The sequence below is a fragment of the Photinus pyralis genome, unplaced genomic scaffold (assembly GCF_008802855.1).
Source record: "Photinus pyralis isolate 1611_PpyrPB1 unplaced genomic scaffold, Ppyr1.3 Ppyr1.4_LG5, whole genome shotgun sequence".
Taxonomy (NCBI): Eukaryota; Metazoa; Arthropoda; class Insecta; order Coleoptera; family Lampyridae; genus Photinus; species Photinus pyralis.
The window spans coordinates 5964897-5982633 of NW_022170596.1; the positions used below are offsets into that span (position 1 = coordinate 5964897).

General features: G+C 36.4%; 1 protein-coding gene across 14 annotated transcripts in view; it reads left to right on the forward strand.

Annotated features, from left to right (window-relative positions):
* Positions 1 to 17737, forward strand: part of LOC116170264 (voltage-dependent L-type calcium channel subunit beta-2) — a 272421-nt gene that overhangs the window by 230336 nt on the left and 24348 nt on the right. Inside the window, exons 1-2 of one of the 14 annotated variants that reach the window (XM_031486528.1) lie at positions 15535 to 15791; positions 15914 to 16077. The exons of 9 other annotated variants lie outside the window; for them this stretch is intronic. In XM_031486528.1, the coding sequence (XP_031342388.1) occupies positions 15988 to 16077 (90 nt within the window). In that variant the 5' untranslated portion in view covers positions 15535 to 15791; positions 15914 to 15987. Of the gene's footprint in view, positions 1 to 10185; positions 10458 to 15534; positions 16078 to 17737 lie in introns of those variants that run through there. 4 more of the 14 variants (XM_031486524.1, XM_031486527.1, XM_031486531.1 and 1 more) reach the window with 4 other exon arrangements.

A 17737-nucleotide genomic window follows, 5' to 3' on the forward strand; every position in this document is an offset into this window, starting at 1 on the left:
ATCACCATAAGTAATTAATGGTGAAGTATTGTGTTCAACTCGACTAACAATCAATTTGGGTGCACAACAAAGGATAAAACATATGAATATACGTACAGTTATTAATAGTAACGGTACGTGCAATGTGATGCTTATCATAGTACGTAAACATCATCAATTTAAATTGTTAGCAATGTTCTAGATCGCTAACGCTGTTAAGACTAATAAGTAGTTAAGTACACAGCGTCGAATTCACCTACACTTATTTCAGTTGGACGAACTGGATCAATTAATTGGATTATGTAATGAACTATTCGTAGGGTTGTACAGCATCTGAATAGCAAAAAGTAGACAGTCAACCCGTCTGGCCAAATGAAAATAACGCATTTTTCTTCTTTGAATTAACCCACTTAGACTCCCCTACTTCTCGATCACCCTCGACCCTCTCAAAATATAGTAACGGTATACTAAACCAAAATGATCTACCAGGTTTAGTTCAATACCTTCGTATAACTTGCTCCCGATAGATGACGTCTTCTCAATTCGGATATTCGTCAATTGTTTTTTTACAGCTGTTGCTTTTTGTTTTTAACCATTTTTCTTCATTGTGTTGCGTGTATAAGAGGGATCTTGAAAGAATATCGACACTAACGATTAATGTATTTATTCATTAAAAATACCAATAAAGTAAATTGATTCTAAATCTTAATTTGGTGATCGATACGGTACATGCATAATTACGAAAGGAATATAAGTGAAAGAACTTGTTTCGAAGTAGTTCTTCTTATACAGGGTGGTGATTTGCGTAACGCATCATAGGGATTTCAATGTAAAATTCATAAATGCGATTATTTTCTCCTCAAATTATTTTAGAGCAAAAATGTATTAAGATTTTTTGTAGAAAAATTTTTTTTACCTCAATCAACCGTAGTAGTTTTCAATTTTTTGCATAATAAAGACGAAAAATTGGAAAAATAAAACCCCCATCTTTTTCAATAATCTGTGATGGCATAAAATTTTATAATACACAAACTACGCCAATATCCGTCATGCCATGGAATGTCTGCTATAAAACAAATCAAATTCTATCAAAAAGTATTATATTTAGAACAGCGAATTCAACATAAAGAAAGACCAAATTACTAAAAACGGTTTCCTAATATAACAATTTACAATAAATGTTCGAATAAGTCACCATTAACTGCAAGACAGTAACCAAGTCGATCATAAAATCCATTTCGATCTGCTGCTAATTGATAACTGGATATCTTTTTGTTTTAGAAAATTCCATGGCATCGCAGATTATTGAAAAAGATGCGGGTTTTATTTTTCCAATTTTCCGTCTTTATATGAAAACAAGTATAAATTGTGCACAACTCTTGTGCAGATAAAGCGCATTTTTTAAACCGAAATAGCTTTTGTTTTGACATCACCAATGGATATATTTCTTGCAGACGTCTCAATCGCCCTTTGTGAGTACCTACCCTCTTCCGACAATCCGTTCTTGAGGTATAAGGGAATATACCCGATCACGATAAGAGGTCGAGAAGGAGGGCTATGGTTGGTAGAAATTAATTCCTTTCGTTGAGACCTTTCATTAGAGTACCATGAAGGATAAAACTAGTTCCACTCCCCCCCCCCTGCCACCCGATTTGATAGAAAAACTTTCGTTGAGACCTTTAATTAGAATACAATGAGAGATAAATAAATCCCCCCCCCCCCAGGCCCCGTTGCTCACTGATCTCGAGAAAGAGGCAAAGTTATAGTTGGTAAATACCAATTTATTTCGATGAGACCTTTTATTAGAATACCATTAAGAGTAGAACATGTGTTTACCCCCCCTCCCCCCCCCCCCCCCTTTTCTAAAGTTTAACTTGACATCTGAGACCAATTGGTTGTCGTATGTCAAAGTTATGCACGACCATTCCCCTAGAAGTAGTTCAAAACGGTGGAAGTGGGTCCGGACGAACGGACGGACAAAACGCAAACAATAGCACATTTTTTTCATTCTTAAAAATGCGCTAAAAATTGAAAACTAATATGGCTGAATAGCATAAAAAAATTTTTTCTACAAAAAACTTCAATACCTTTTGCTCTAAAATAATTTGGGGAGCCAATAATCGCATGTTATGAATTTTACATTGAAATCCCTATGATGCGTTACGCAAGTCACCACCCTGCATACGAAGTCGCAATAAACAAACGAAGGTGATAAGTGAAGATAAGATGGCAATTGGCGATGGTTTCCCTTTTTTTCGATAGCGACAACGTAGATTGCTGGCTGTTTAAACAACGAAACGATGATTGTCGTCGACGAAGGCGCTTCTAACGACGAAAATTTTCACAAAGTTGTGCAAATATTTTGACGAAAATACCATGCTGCTTCTTAACAGACACGCTCATTATTTTTGATGGTTGTCCGGCATCTTGTATTCTTCCCCATAACAAGTGGGAATGTATACAAGGACAGGTGAAATAGTTATATACAGGGCGTGCTAAGGATAATTTCTTTGAAAGAACTTTCAAAGGAATAACTAAAGTATGGGGACGCAACAAACTGTGATTAATAAAAATGAATATTTGATATGATTATTATTACCAAGACTAAAACAGGTAATAATTTTTAGTGTACTGTAACGAATTTCCGTAATCACATGAGTTTATTTTTTTTTGTGAATTCATGCAATACATTTGAAGTTGTGCTAACTTTCTTATTGGTAAGAGAGACGGTTAAATTAAAAAAAATGGTGTATTTTTTTACTGAATCTAATTCTGTAATTTAAAAAACAAAACAACATCGTACTTTTTAGATAATAACAACAAAAATGCGACCTTTTTGTATGGAACACCCTGTATATTATTACATTATGACAGCATATTAAATTCCCCACAGAATATATCCTGAACGTCAGTCACCCCTTCAAAGATTGTATCGTAAATTTAGGAGCAATGATCGCCATTTTATCATTGTCATGGATACCTAGGTCAAAATAGAAATAATTGAAAAATCTTATTTGCCTTTTGCACATTAAGAACTTTTGTAGAGAATTTAATAAATTGTCATATGATGTAATACTATACAGGGTGTTCCATACAACAAAGTCGAATTTTTATTTGATATGTTTGAATTCAGTAGAAAAATTACACAACAGGTATAATGGACTGCAGGTGCCAATTCTAAGCACGGATACTGTAGGTGAGAAAGAGGGTAAAATTAAGAGGCACGCTTTCTCTCTATCGCGTTTGCGTTGGTCGCAGTGTCACAGCAATGTCGATTGTATGCGACCAACAGAAGCTCTCACTACAATAACAAGGAAATAAAATAAACCCGGCAACATGTAAAGATGGTCAGCGGAATGGCATTTCCCTCCAAAAAGCTAACCGAATCCTACTTAAATTTCAAATCGAAAGGTGGCACGTAAAATCATGCATAAAATGTCTTTGCATTTTGATCAGTTATTTTAATAGGCAATAATCTCGAATGAGCAACAAAGAAATTGTTGTCAATGTATAAGATACTATGTTGTAATTGATTGCTAATAAAGCCTGATAAATATAAATCACATAAACAAAGTATGAAAGCAAATACAAGTTAAAAGCAAGTTGCAAAACAAACCAATGGTTGGGTTACAAGGAGGTATCAAAATAAGATAGATAGCTGTATAACAGGCGACGCGACTTTGGTGCATTAAAACCCTTTTGTTAAAAGTATAATGGAAAATTACATGACCTTGAAGGGCAAATTCAACATTTAAAACTACGGAACATGCGAACTCTAACCGCACATAAATTTTATACCGAAGAGTTTTTGTGTTAGCAGGGTCTTACCCCTGAGACAGGTAACAATGGGCTCTCGTGCGATATGCGATTTCCTAGCCTATAGTTGAGATTCGACAACACTTCCGGCATTAGGTGTCATTACTAATTGTAATCAAAACATAACCCTAAAATGAGCAAACATTACACCAAAAATGAAAACATTTCAAACAATATAAGTTAACGGTATCAAACACGTGATTCTGCATTGAGGATAATAATCTAGTTAAAAATAAAGATGGAAAATTTTAAAAAATACAAAACATTGCATAAAAATCATAAAATAGCACAAAGAAACAAACGTAAACAATACATTGGATGCGCCAAAGGAGGAAAAATGACAGTTTCAGTTACACTCCTTTGCCACGTTTCCGTTTCATCTCTGACGCAGAGACTGCAGAACGAAGTCTGTGACTGGATCGCCCCACTAGAGGCATTTTTGTACTGTGCAGCAGAGGGATAAATGCTCTAGAAATTGAGGTGTCATAATGTTTCAAGCGAGGAAACTTAAATTTAATCTTAATTGACTAACAAAGTGTTATCAGCGAACCCTCCTTAACAATGAGAATATCAGATGAAGAATTAACTGACTTACATTTGCTCTGCCTGCTATACATGATGATTGAGACGGCGCAGAAAGCTTTCCCCTTCTAAAAAAGTCGCTTGATTGTCAGCTCTCCAAAAGTTGTGCATCGTAGTAAGTTAGTATAAATGCAGGGTGGAATCTCATATATTCACCGAAGTCGGTGGTGCAGTGGTTGCGCTGCCAACTGCTATTCGGATGGTTGTGGGTTCGAATCCCACTGCCGACTGATCTGTCTGAGATTTTGTGAGAGGGTTTTCCTCAGACATACGTAGCTTCGCATAATGATAGCATTGTGTTGAAATCTACGAGGCGAATGCTGGAACAGTACGCTTCCCTCTCAGCAGCCTGACCCCATTTCTTCAGTACAGATCTTCGTATTCCGAATATGCCCGTACAGTAAATTTTCAATCGGCAAATTTCTCTTGGCTTTTCAATTTTTAAATTTGAAAAATTTGGTTTGATGACTACGACGTTGGTACCTATACACACTTGATATTTTACTTCGTTATTTAAATTGAACATTTGAAGGAAATTCATAAATTACTAACTTCAGGAATGGCGTGCAGCTTTTAGACTAAGCGATGCAGGAATATCACGATAGTACGAATATAACGCCGACAACCCGCAAGTTCTACGATATTCCGAGATCTCGATCGAATAAAAGGTGCCCGAACACCCGACAGATCGTGAAACAATAAGCTCCTTTTTGAGAATCAAAAATGCGCTAAAAATTGTGGGTTCTAGTAAACAAAAACCTGGTGTTATTTTCGCCTTATTCCTTAATTATGTTTTACATACACAACTGAAATCTACGCAAAAAAACTCTATTACAATAGCTTTACACCTACTGAATTACTTTTACCAGTCAGTCCTACGAAACTCAAAAATCAAGTTGGCCATAAGAACTTTGACTTATAGTCATCGTAAGCTTTACACAAAAGTCGTGAAGGTGAAGCGCAGCTTTCGCGACGAAATTTGGCCACATTGTATACCTACTTACTGTTCTGCAATCTTTGCATCACATTCTTCTTTCAGATGTACTAAATTTTTAATACGGAACAACTTTGCGCAAAAGGAAACAAACTAAAATTGTGTATTACGTTTACACACTCCATTCGGGAATAGCCACAACTTTCAAAAGATTTGCAGATAAATTAATTATTCTATTTTCTTCCATATAAGGATGATGAAACTACCTACCTTTTTATATTAGAAAAGTGCTTTGTTTAGTGCATTTTCTGCGTACACAGGTCCCATTGACTATAATGCTGCCATTTACCACACTTTTCACTAAGGGGGTGACCTTTTTTGTACAGAGATAACCATTGATTTCTATATGTTTCCTTATTAAATTTACAGGAGTGCTAATTCTTGTACAATTGCAGTACGTTACTGTGCTACTGGAAGTCTCCGTTATCAACGATACAATCATAAATCTCGTCCGCTGTGCAACTCATGCCTAAATTAGGGATGGAACGCAAACTGTTCTACAATTGGGCGACATCTTGTGATTCTTACCGTAAAATGCAATCGAACCATTTCCACAAACTTTTTGGTTTAATCTCTTAACAAATACTTAATTTTTGATTTTCATTAATTTGTCAATTATCAATATGAAATTTGGATAATGACACTAAACATTAGTGAGAAAAGGAAACTTTCACATAGCGGAATCTAATTCATTGTGTTAAATCTGATGTGCTTTATTGCTTGATGGTGTCGCTACCGAACGGATCCGGCATTGACTTTTTCGTACCGTACGACGCGCTTTTTACAAACTGCTTTGATTATTCAACGTGTTTACTTCTACATTATAATACGATTGTTTATCTTTTTATTTACTTTTTTCACAGAGAATTATTATTTGTTCCAATTACCCGTCATGTAGGCAGCCATTTTTACAGTGATGTACTTACTATATCTTTGAATATGGACTACAGTGATAGAAGTACGATTTATATCACAGAATGTTAAGGTGTATTGTTTGTTGCCTATACACAGATTCTGATTTGAATTACATAGTGGCGTTGATTAGTCGCCAAAGATTCAAGTCCTCCAATATTAGAACTTCTTTTCAAACATCCGTGCTAATAGTATAAATAGCTGCAACGCATTACGCAGTTTCCTTTTAAAAGCGCACAAATGGGCAAACCGCGCTTCATAAAAATAAAGGTTTGAAAGCATATCTTAAACGAAATTATAATGGTTTCTATAGTTCTATAGTTCTAATATACATCATTAAATAAGTAATACCACAGTATATTTACGTCTGTGGTAATACTTATTCAATGTATTATATTATATGAGCGTGCAAATGGGTTTCACAGAATTCGTAAATATATACAGGGCCGCTATTAAAAATGGAATCAAAGCTCTCAAACCGTTTATATTTTATAAGACATAGGCATGAATTTAGAACGCTTCCTTTTGAAATTATTTCACATGCTTTGAGACTCCGAAAAATTTTTTTGGCATGGTTTTTGAGTACGACCGCTATCTTGAATTTTTTTAAATGGCAATGTAAATAGGTCATGTGATACGTCATAAGATTATTTTTTTCTCTTTCTTACTATCTTAATACTAACTGATTATATTTGGATTTTCTGCCCGCTTGTCTTGTGTTTGTCGATCGGAGGAGCAGGAGATTTTTAAGGTCGAAGATACGGGAATGAATATTACTAACCTCGAATCGAATATTACTGACCTCGAGAATCTACTTTCCTCCCTTCTGGAAAAATAAGTGTTGTAAAATACATCTTCCGTATCCTTCAAAATGACAATTATGAGACTGATTACAATATGATCGTGAATAAAATAATAAAAACCGAGGCTTGATTTTTCGATTGTGGTCCGAGAGTATTGGTGAACGTTTTAAACGCTGTTTTGGGCAGTCATCCTGTTAAGACGGCGTTTCCTCTTTCATTGTATGTAATTAAGATTTTCTATAATTGGTTGTCGATCGATGGCTTGCATGCGTGATATGTGTAAAACGGGTTCTGAAATCCTCCCTGTCTTTCTTCTTTGTTAATTTGTGTGTAATCCGAATAAATGTTTTATTAAATAATAGTAAATAATAGTTTATTAAAATTGACGTAGGATTTTGTTGTTAGAATGCAATGTCTTAGATTTGAATGGGGAGTACTTCTTGGCCATTCGTGTCCGGATGTCGGAAGGCAAATTTTGACTTCATATTGGGAATATTGGGTAAATTCATCAAAAATTCTCATTTCAAATGGTTTTGTTTTTTGTATTCAAAGGGAGTTGATGTAATTTTAATTTTGTGTTCAATTTAAGGGACGAAATGTGTAAACAACGTCATGAAGACGTTATTTCTCTCTAAATAGCAAACATACATCCTGTATATGACAATATTTCAATTTATGAAGTAAATCTGGGGCATTATTTACGAATTAAGAACAGTGTTGGTTCGTTTCATTTGAGTTTGTCTCTCAATGCCTATTTCTCCTTTGAGAATTTTGTAATTGATTCAATATTTGGATAAGGTGTTGGGAGTAAGACACATTTGGTCGTTTGCAATAAAGAGTTTTATCAGGCGAAAATTAATTAACGCACGTGTTTTATCGCTGTTAAGAGATTTAGAAGAATTGGGCAGTATTTCGGCGTAAGTTGGGACGCAAAGCTGGCGTTATGAAGTCTAATTGTGAATAACGGTGTTTCTAAACATACTCAAGAAAGATACTATTTTATGGTGGAAGTCGTGTTTCCTTAAATGTCAACGTAAAAACGGTTGTTGTTAGTTTTTGCGACGGTTGAAAACCGTGTGCATCTTTTTACACTAAATTACTGGCAGTTAGCCCGATTTGTTTGGCTGAAAACGCAGTTCATCATTTTTAACCAAAGTTGTGTGACAAGTTTAACGCGTGCTGTTCGTTTACGAAAAAAGATTTGTCCGGTTTTCTTCTTATTAAAGGCTAAAAGTTTCTACCTTCTGCAAAGAACCTCGAGAAGGAAAGAGGAATTGGCCACGGCTAGCCAGGGGAAACGGGTCTTCTAGCGAATCCTGGCGTACACCTTTGTCTTGGCAAAGAATCTACACACAATATTTAATTGCACAAAACAGTAATTAAATTATTAGTTTTGGCTGTATAAAACAGTAAATAAATGAGCAATTCTGTATAAGGATACACTTAACTAAATGCAAATGTTCAGCCCAGCTGATTACGTACAAAGTATAGGTATAGGTAGTAGGTATAACTTGATCTATCCTCGCTTACAGACAGAAAGATAAACAAATTCTCTTGCTCTCTCATTAACAATAATGACAAAGGCAAAGGTAAGCATGTAATTAAAAGATGAAAGGTAAATGAACGACAAAAGCGATTACCAACAGGTTACCTACACATTTGCAATTTTCGGTAGTTGAGATAACATTTGCTTAGCACTATTCACTTCAAAAGAGAGTGTTTGAATTTCATTCAGAACACCGTACTCCCTTAATGCGATCACTCCAATGCTCGTAACGTACAAAGAAAAATATATCCAAAAACTACAATGCTCAAACCAGACCTAATTCCAATTATTCGACTTACGTACCCCATTAATAAATGGGTTTCGGATTGCGATATACGAAAATCAAAGATAAGTAATTAAATTAACACATATGGGATAACCTAAAAAGAAACATCCACCAATCCAACTTCTGCAGATTTGTCTGTAATTTCCCTTCTTACTTTGATGTACTGGGATCCAGAATGACTCAGAGGTTGTGATAGATCGACGCATCCTCGGACGATTTTTGACGATGTTCGCTGGCTTTATTTAGTACTGCCTGACAGTAAATTAGAATGTATATGTTCCTGTAACAGTGGCCCTGTCCTGGCATTCTGTAGCGCATTTTGCTATCGTATATGCTTTAAAAATCGTTCAGTGCGTTCTTATGTTTGCTTGATTGGCTTACTTTGCTGTACTATCCAGAACCTGTTCTTTCCGGAATTGTTGGAACCATCTAATGTAGAAGACGAGGTTCTTGTTTGTCTAGGTCGGATCCCAATTTGGATCTCGTATGACTGAGAAGAACAAGATTTTCGTTAGGTCTGATTCCAATTCCATGATTGGAATCTTGACGGACGATGTGATCTAGACGTGTCCAGAGCTTGGGCCTGGTATATCTGTACGCACAAACTCATTCCAGATTCTCATATCAGGAAAATGTTTATGGGTGGTAGGTACTTGGCCCTGGTCACCAAACGACGATTCTTTATGTGAGTAGAGGGTGTATCCTTGTTTTGTGTGGTGAACACGTTGTACACTAATGTTACAAGGTTTCCGAAAAGAAAAGCAGTGGTAATTCGTATGAAGATAGCGAATAAATGCTTAAAAATGTTTGACATTGAAAAAACTCCAAGACCTCAACCTCCTATACGGAAATCTACTCGGCGTGGAGTTTTTAACAAATCAGCTTTTGGTATTAATGCAATTTGATGGACCGTCATGTACTTGGTGTATCGTATTGTTTGCGTTGTCAATGAGCTACACGAAACTAGGAGAATAACACAGCTGCCAAATTTGCTAGTGAAATAATGCATACTATTTCGTTCAAAAATAGTAGAATGTTGGCATATGGCACCAGATACCGGAAACATAAATATCTACCTGGCAGAATGTGGTTCACACATACCTATATCCCGCAAGAGCTTAAGAACATATCAATATTCATTCTAATATTTAATTATTCATAGGATTTTGTTATGCGTCAGAATTACACACAACCGCTCGCTACAGCTGCCGGAGCTGTATCTGCATTATTTTTAGAACAGTCATTCTGGGCGAAAATAGAGGGACCGATCTAAGTTGTACGAAATTGTTTTACTAGTTTTATTTTTCCGCTCAAAGCGAAAATGACTTTTTATTCCACGTTTTAATACCCTTATCGTTTTCCGCACCCTGTCTGTGATAACATAAAGTATTCTTCATAATGGCGCATCGTCCTCGCGTTCCCATTCGAAGGCACCATACGAAGGATCACCGCGACCAAAAACATGGGCGTCATATACCCCTGCACGCTAAAGACTTTTACTCAATTATGCCGTTTCGAAAAAATCATCACAATCGGAGGGTAAGAACGCTTAAGCTAAATATAATCTAATTAAGTGCATGTCCTTGTGGAGCGTGTCGCGTGGCACTAATTACCCACAATGTTTGTAAAAACACAGCGACGTGAAATATTGTTCAGCTAGGGCTAATTTACGACTTAGATGTTATTAAATCTGGGCGCTAACGATGTGAGAACAACATTCAAATTATTGTCTAATAATACTTGAGAAATTACAATTTGAATGGTATTGTATTTTTTGGCGATTTGTCAAGTACTGTGTATTGTACGTGGAATTTGTGGTTGTTGATATAATAATTTCGTCACCTTGAAAGACGTTGTGGTCAAATTTTCTGACAGGGTTGGAATTTGTTCCAGATACGCTTACAATGGTAGTTTGTTTTACGATAATTCCATATTCAATATTAACGATCGTCGCAAAATAGTTATTTGTACAACTAGTTTTGAAAGTGATACTTTTTTTCATGAATTTGCAGTTTGATTAATGAGGGCGTAACTATATGTTTATTATCCATAGAACTGATTATTATTATTACTAACTCTCCCCTTAAATATATTTTTAAAGATTGATGTGAGCGAAAAAGTGTATAGACCCTTCTGTGTAGAGAATTTTATGTAGATTACCTAAGTATCAGAACAGTTTTTGCTATGGGCCACTGTTTACCATTTTTTTAAGCTCCATCAGTACTTTTAGTATGATGTATAAAACACCTTCACCTACAACTATACCAAAATTCGCTCCTGTACGAATTATTTCCATTATTTTGGTATTCGTTGAGTATACTATTGAACACTCACCAACTTTCTTCTACACATCTTTAGAATTAATCAAGGCAAACTGTCTTTTCAAATACGCTCAAATATGGAAATACACCCAAACAAACGGCTACCGCCGCTACAATTAAAGTCTTCCTCTGCTATTTAAAACAATTTACCTTTCTGACTTCTGTTTCTCCTTGCTTAACAAAATACTGTGTTTTAGAATTAACGTCTGCTTACTTCGGGGATAACACGTGCTTATCTGGAATTATCGTTCGCAGCAATAACGGACCCTCCTATCCCAAGGACTGGGACGCAAGTAATTCCAGATATTTCTCAACAATATTCCGATACAAAACAAGCTTGACATCGAATTTATCTAATATGATTGAGTGTTGACTAACTAACTAACTATTTCCGATACTAACGATGGGCAATCTTAATAGTAAATTGAACCGATCTAGCAGATTCTCGTTATCTAGTAATAATTCAATGAAAAAATTATGTCCTCAAGATCAAAGGGATTTCAGCGCACTTTTATGTGGTAGATCAATATTCTATGAGCCAGCTTCATTTTATTCAATGCCATTTTTGACTTCACCATCAATAGGATCTTGTCGAGGGCTACCATATTCCCTTTGTTGGTATCCACTTCCAACGTCCCATTCACTCGCAGTTCGCGTTTGAAGTTTTGACTCCAACATCAGCAAAATATTGTCGAGGGTTACCATATTCCATTTGTTGGGACCCACTTCCAACGTCTCGTTCACCCGCAATTCACATTTTGGTGGATTTCGCTAAAAACACCAAAATTGTATTCCATTTTTGGGGCATCTCTCATAGCTCGAGACAAGAGAAAGAGAGACCACGATACGAGGTTTGAGAAACTTTTGGGCGACCGAAATCGATTATTCCTCGAAGCGCGCCTTGCAAAATGTGGCCAATTTCGCTCCTAGGAAAAAATAAACTTCACACCAATATACTCGTATATCACCCTGCACTAATTTACAGGTAGTTAACTTAACGATGTATTATTTGTTTACTTTTTTATGTTGACATCCATCCCTTGACTCAGACATTTTCTATCAATCAACTCTCTTGGCACACAACCAATCGGATTCATTGACGGTTATTTTACATGAATATGAAAAGTTGCTGTTCTTGCTTCTCGTTTCCTGGGAAAGGCGGTGTTGATCCCGCGGTCCTTATGGGAACGGCTACTTAACTCTGTCCTTGTTTTTATTCGTACAATAATCTAATGAAATTATATAAATCACAAACTAACGATAATATATAGGTACAGAACCCTGACTACTTTCACCTGTTCATCGCTGATGGGTATCAGTACTTCTTCTCTTTTTCTACTTTAAAATCTTTATTCTTCTGTTTCTATTTCTTCTGCTTGTCCTTCAACGTGTCCTTCTTTAACTGGTTCCTTCTTTATACTCTTTCAAACTGTCTTCAATTCTTTCTCTTCACTACCATCTTATTGACTCATTTCCAGATGTGGGCGCTGTTCTTCCAATGTTAAGCTGGTTCAGCTGTGAGGTGAAGAGTCGAAGTCTAGTCTTTCCTTAAACATTTTCGGATCAATACTGATTTATGAAATCTTGTTTAAACATATTGTCATATTTATTGCGATTTGGTTCTGCCCAGGTCTTGGCATTTCCATCGGGTGAGCCAACTTCTTTTGTGAAAAAGAACCAAATTTCCTACACAATTTTACACCCTTTTGATGGAGTGGACTGTCTGAATAATGCCGTCACATCTCTTTGGCTTTTCATGGGTTATGGTGTTGGTCTGGGAAATAATAGCTGCTGGTCTGATGCTGTCTGTGACAGTAAATATACAAGCGCGACCTTGTTCCAATCCAGAGTCGCTCGCTCTCTGACGATGAACATGGAAAATAGGCCACGGTGAAGTTCAAAGATCACCACCCACGTGGAAGTAGGTCACGGTGCAAAGACATTCGCGGAAGTCAATAACTCCATTTTTTACAGTGTCACACACTCGGTCACACATTACCCCCAAGGTCATTAAATATCATTGACCACATTTGCAATGCCTTTTTTTATTTTCAAAGTCATCAAAGTTCCATGACCTCATTTTTGACATTTTATTATATATTCAATTCAAAGTCAATGGTCCCCATTTTCAAGTCCCTTTTCTGTTCTGATACATTTCCTTTTCAAGGTTCTCAAAGTTCAATGACCATCTTTTGTGGTGTATTATTTTATCTTCAAGATTTACCTATTAGTATATACTCGTTGGAAATGACCCACTTTCTTTAATACAGTATACAGCATAATAGTTTATTAATGGGAATCAGTATAACGAAATAACTTGGTTGCAATTAATCTCCCAGATAGAATTTTGGAAAATTATTATCATAGTAGGTGTAGTGTTTTTCGCTATATGTTCATTTTATTTCGAAAGTTAGCCGCCTTTGAGCTTCACCTTCGCTAACTTCCTAAAGTTACCAGAAGGCGCGCGACCATTAAACTTCTCCTTTACCTACTTGTTTAGGAGCGGGGTGGGGGTGAGCGAACTTTGATCGATAGCTTGATCTACTAATTCCCAAGGTCATCACAGAGGGATAGCTTTACCAAAACTTGTAATTTATTCCCCGAAAAATTGCCAAAATTCATTGAAATTGATTCATGCTTAAAAAATTGGACTGAAAGAGTGACCTTGACCTTGAAAATCAAATATTATACCTGAGAGGAGGAAAAGGTTTAGGAATAAACGAACGAAACGGTCACTAAGCTTCATCTTGATCCACTTCGCAAGGTCATTTCCAGGAGTTGAGTTACCTTTAAACCTCACCTTGACTAACAGAAAAATGGGACCACGGTCTCTGATAACCTTGAAGATGAAATATGACAACACAAAAAAGGAGTCATTAATGATCCTTTATTGACCTTGAAAATAAACGAAGGTCATTGAACTTTGAAAACCTTAGCAATGAGACATAACAACACAAACAAAAATGATTGATCTCTGATTGACTTTAAAATAAAATATGACACAAGAAAGGAGTTATTGACCTCCTATTTATTCTTCAAAACTCTATTGCCTGTATCATGCTTGTGAATTTTTCCTTCATTTCTTTTAGCACTTTCATCGACTACAACCTTACCTTTGTTCCTAAAATTCCCATGCCTCTCCTGTATTTCCAGGATTAAGGTATCTGGCTCTTTCAATCTCGTCGCAACTCTGGTGGTATGACTTCCCACCTTTTCACACCACTCGTCGTAGGCAACATTTTTTTTCGAACGCGCCAATGTAATCAACTTCCACTTCTGGTCTGAATGTAGAATTTCCACGTCCAGAACCGCTTCTGTTTATATAGGTTAGGATCTTACTGCTTACTTGCCTACTCTAAATATAATAATGTGAGCAAAAATGGAAAACTTTTGTTCTACAAAATCCACAAACGTTACAGTACTTATTTGAGAGAACTTCAAGGTCATGACTTTTTCGTATTAGTCCGAAAAAGGACCTCCTTTATTGTAGTCATCAATTTCCCATGGTGAAGCCGAATTATTCACGCATGTAAAACTGTGACAAAATATTATTTTTCAACATCAATTTCAATGTGTTAGTAGGTTATACACGCAACTGCTTGCTTCTGTGGCCGCAAGTGAATGAGGTCGGGTGCAATCCAATTGATTACTCGTCTCATTTGCAAGAAGCCTTTCATGAGATCAGCAGTTACGTCCCACGTGATGAACGGAGTTCACGAATTGGTCCTTCGAACCAAATAATTTTTTTTGTTATTTTTCCTAAAACGCCCTATTTTTTATCAAATATGAAACCGCATCGCTTCTTTTTTACTTGCTACAGTAACTAATGTAATTGAATCGGTTAATTCCATATCACCGCTCAATTGCATCGGTATAGATATCCCCCAATCATTTGCAGTGCGCTTTTCGCCGAACGGATAATGCAAGATTGGATGAGAGATTCTGGGTATACTATGTTGCACAATGCGGCCATCGGATAATCAAATTCAATTATCGCGCCAATTAAATAAATTGATTTTGAAAGGATCACCCTTCGTACCAATTCATGCGCAAAATAAAATTGTTATAATCTTTGCGAAAATCTCTGTCTGTTTACGCGTTTTTGTTTTCCTTACGCTTACGTTCGCGAAAAAAGTAGTATAATAGCGTCGGATTAGACGTAGAGAAAAAATCACGTGTTTTATAGTATAGTCAGTTGTTCAAATCGATAATTGCACTTGCGCACCCGCGTACAACCCCGTCATACCACCCCGTACAGTCAGGGCGCGTAAAGCTCGTATCTCGCGGAGTGTCTGTGTATGTAATCTAAAAGCTAGATTCCTCCATGATTGTACCTTCACCTAGTGGCGTTTACCCGCACTACCACGGTTAGTAAATGTTTAAGCAAAACATTGTTCTTTAACACGAAATGTCTTGAACAAACGACCCCGCGATGACAAGTTTAGTGCATAGTATGTGACAGTAACGCTTTATTTTGATTATGTTTGGGGAAGTTAGTGTTGCGTCGGGGGATTGACATCGCGGCGCCTTTAAAAGATTTCCGTGTGTTCTGGTAGTTTCCATTTTACTACTTGTAGTTTTTTTTCTATTAAAGATTATTTCCTTTGAGAATTGCAATAAACAATGTGAAAAACCCAGTTGATTCTTATTTTTCTATTATTTTTCACGGATTAGAAAATGGATCTTTGTCCTTAATACTTCGGCGGTGAGAGTGATGTTTGTGCAAAAATAGCGCCACGATTTATTGAATGGTGCAAAAGGCCGCGCCTGGGACATGTCGCAATATGATGGGCTATAGTAATTACAACAACCAAGGATACAATAAGCTGTTCACTCAGGTACTCCATTCCATTCAATTTTTTTTTAATTAGTCACGTGAACCAATTATGCGGATCAACCTGCAAATATCTGCATAATTAGGTCCGTGCGCCCTTTTTTATACGAGTTCTCGGAAAGGTAAACGTAGCCACGTTAATCAAAAAGTGCAACACGCACATTTATAACCTGCGTCACGCTGACGTCACAAGTATTTCATTTTGATCTTTTTCATTCTTCCCACTTTTTACTACCGTTGTTTCGGTCGTTCTAAAAATCTTTGACGGTTGACCTTTCATTCATTAATTTCCAGCTCTCCAAAATGTAAATTGAAAATTATTCGCACTGGGTCAGTGGAAATATTTGCGTGCGCGGGAACACTTTGTCTTTTAACAAGACGGGTGCAAGTCAGAATATGCGAAATCGCTTGCCAGATATCGGATGTAGGTTTGTCGGTCAAGTGAAATTGATGGGTTGACATGTGTAGGAGGGATCCCGATTTGGAAGGATTTTTCTCAGAGTATTTTTTTCAATTTCGATTGCTTACAGTACCAAACCATGGCGTAGTGTTCAGTATCAGTAATTTTCGAGAAAATAATGTCCTTTTGTAATTGAATACAAAAAATTCAATCTGTTAGACAACATTACCACTTGGATTTGAATTTGCTGTAGAGAGTATTATTCCGCTAACGTTTGTAGGCCACAATGTTTAGGAAGAAGCATTAATAACACATTCTGACGTTTCTAGTACCAACAGAAAAACTTCCGTTCCTCAAACTCAATATTTCCTGTAAAGTGCTGATACGGAAAACTTCAACTCGAGTTCACTTACTCCATCATAGAATCATGAAAAAAATAAACAGTAAGTTCACGACAAGAAACAAATTTTAATGACATACAATTAAAATGCGCATTCTAAACAAATTTATGTCTAAAGCAGTATCCATATTCGGTCTACTCACCTTTTATGTAAAATACACAATTGCAAATGTATGTTCGCCCCATTAGCCCCCCCCCCCTCCCTCCCTCTAAGTAGGTTCTGCTAAATGGGGTTGTTTACATCAAATTTACTTTTTCGGTTAATGAAGATCGTGAAAAAATTTCATTTTGCAGTGATTCAAGAGCAGGCAGCGTCGAATTTTCAGTCTATTTGACATATTTCCTGATAAACCCCTGAGTGTAACGGTATTTAGCGGAAGGAATATATATTTATAATTGTATGAGATATGTAATGATGTGAGATCCGGCACGGATAAGGGGCAGAAATCAGCACCGATTGGGTACAAAAGGCAACTAGTATTTGAGGATTGAGATGGCCTGCTGTTTACCAAATCCCAATTTAGGCCTAATTCTGGCCTCAAATGGCAGCTTTTAGGTTAAAGTATTAATTACGAAGGTTCCATAACTTTTGCAACCCCAACCAGTATACACCTATCTAACTTACTTCAATTTATGTTCCGGAAATGATAAAATATAAAGTAAAATGCAAACGAAGGAAACAGAAGGAAATAATTAAACCAGTCAGATAAACCTTATGTGATTTACGTTAGCTGCTCGCATATTTGGGCAAACTTAATTCGAATTACTAGTAATTGTATTTCCTGAACGCAAAGTTTCGCGCAAAAAAATTTTAAATAACAATAATTAACGTTAGTTAGCGCATAATTTCGCATGTTAAACGGA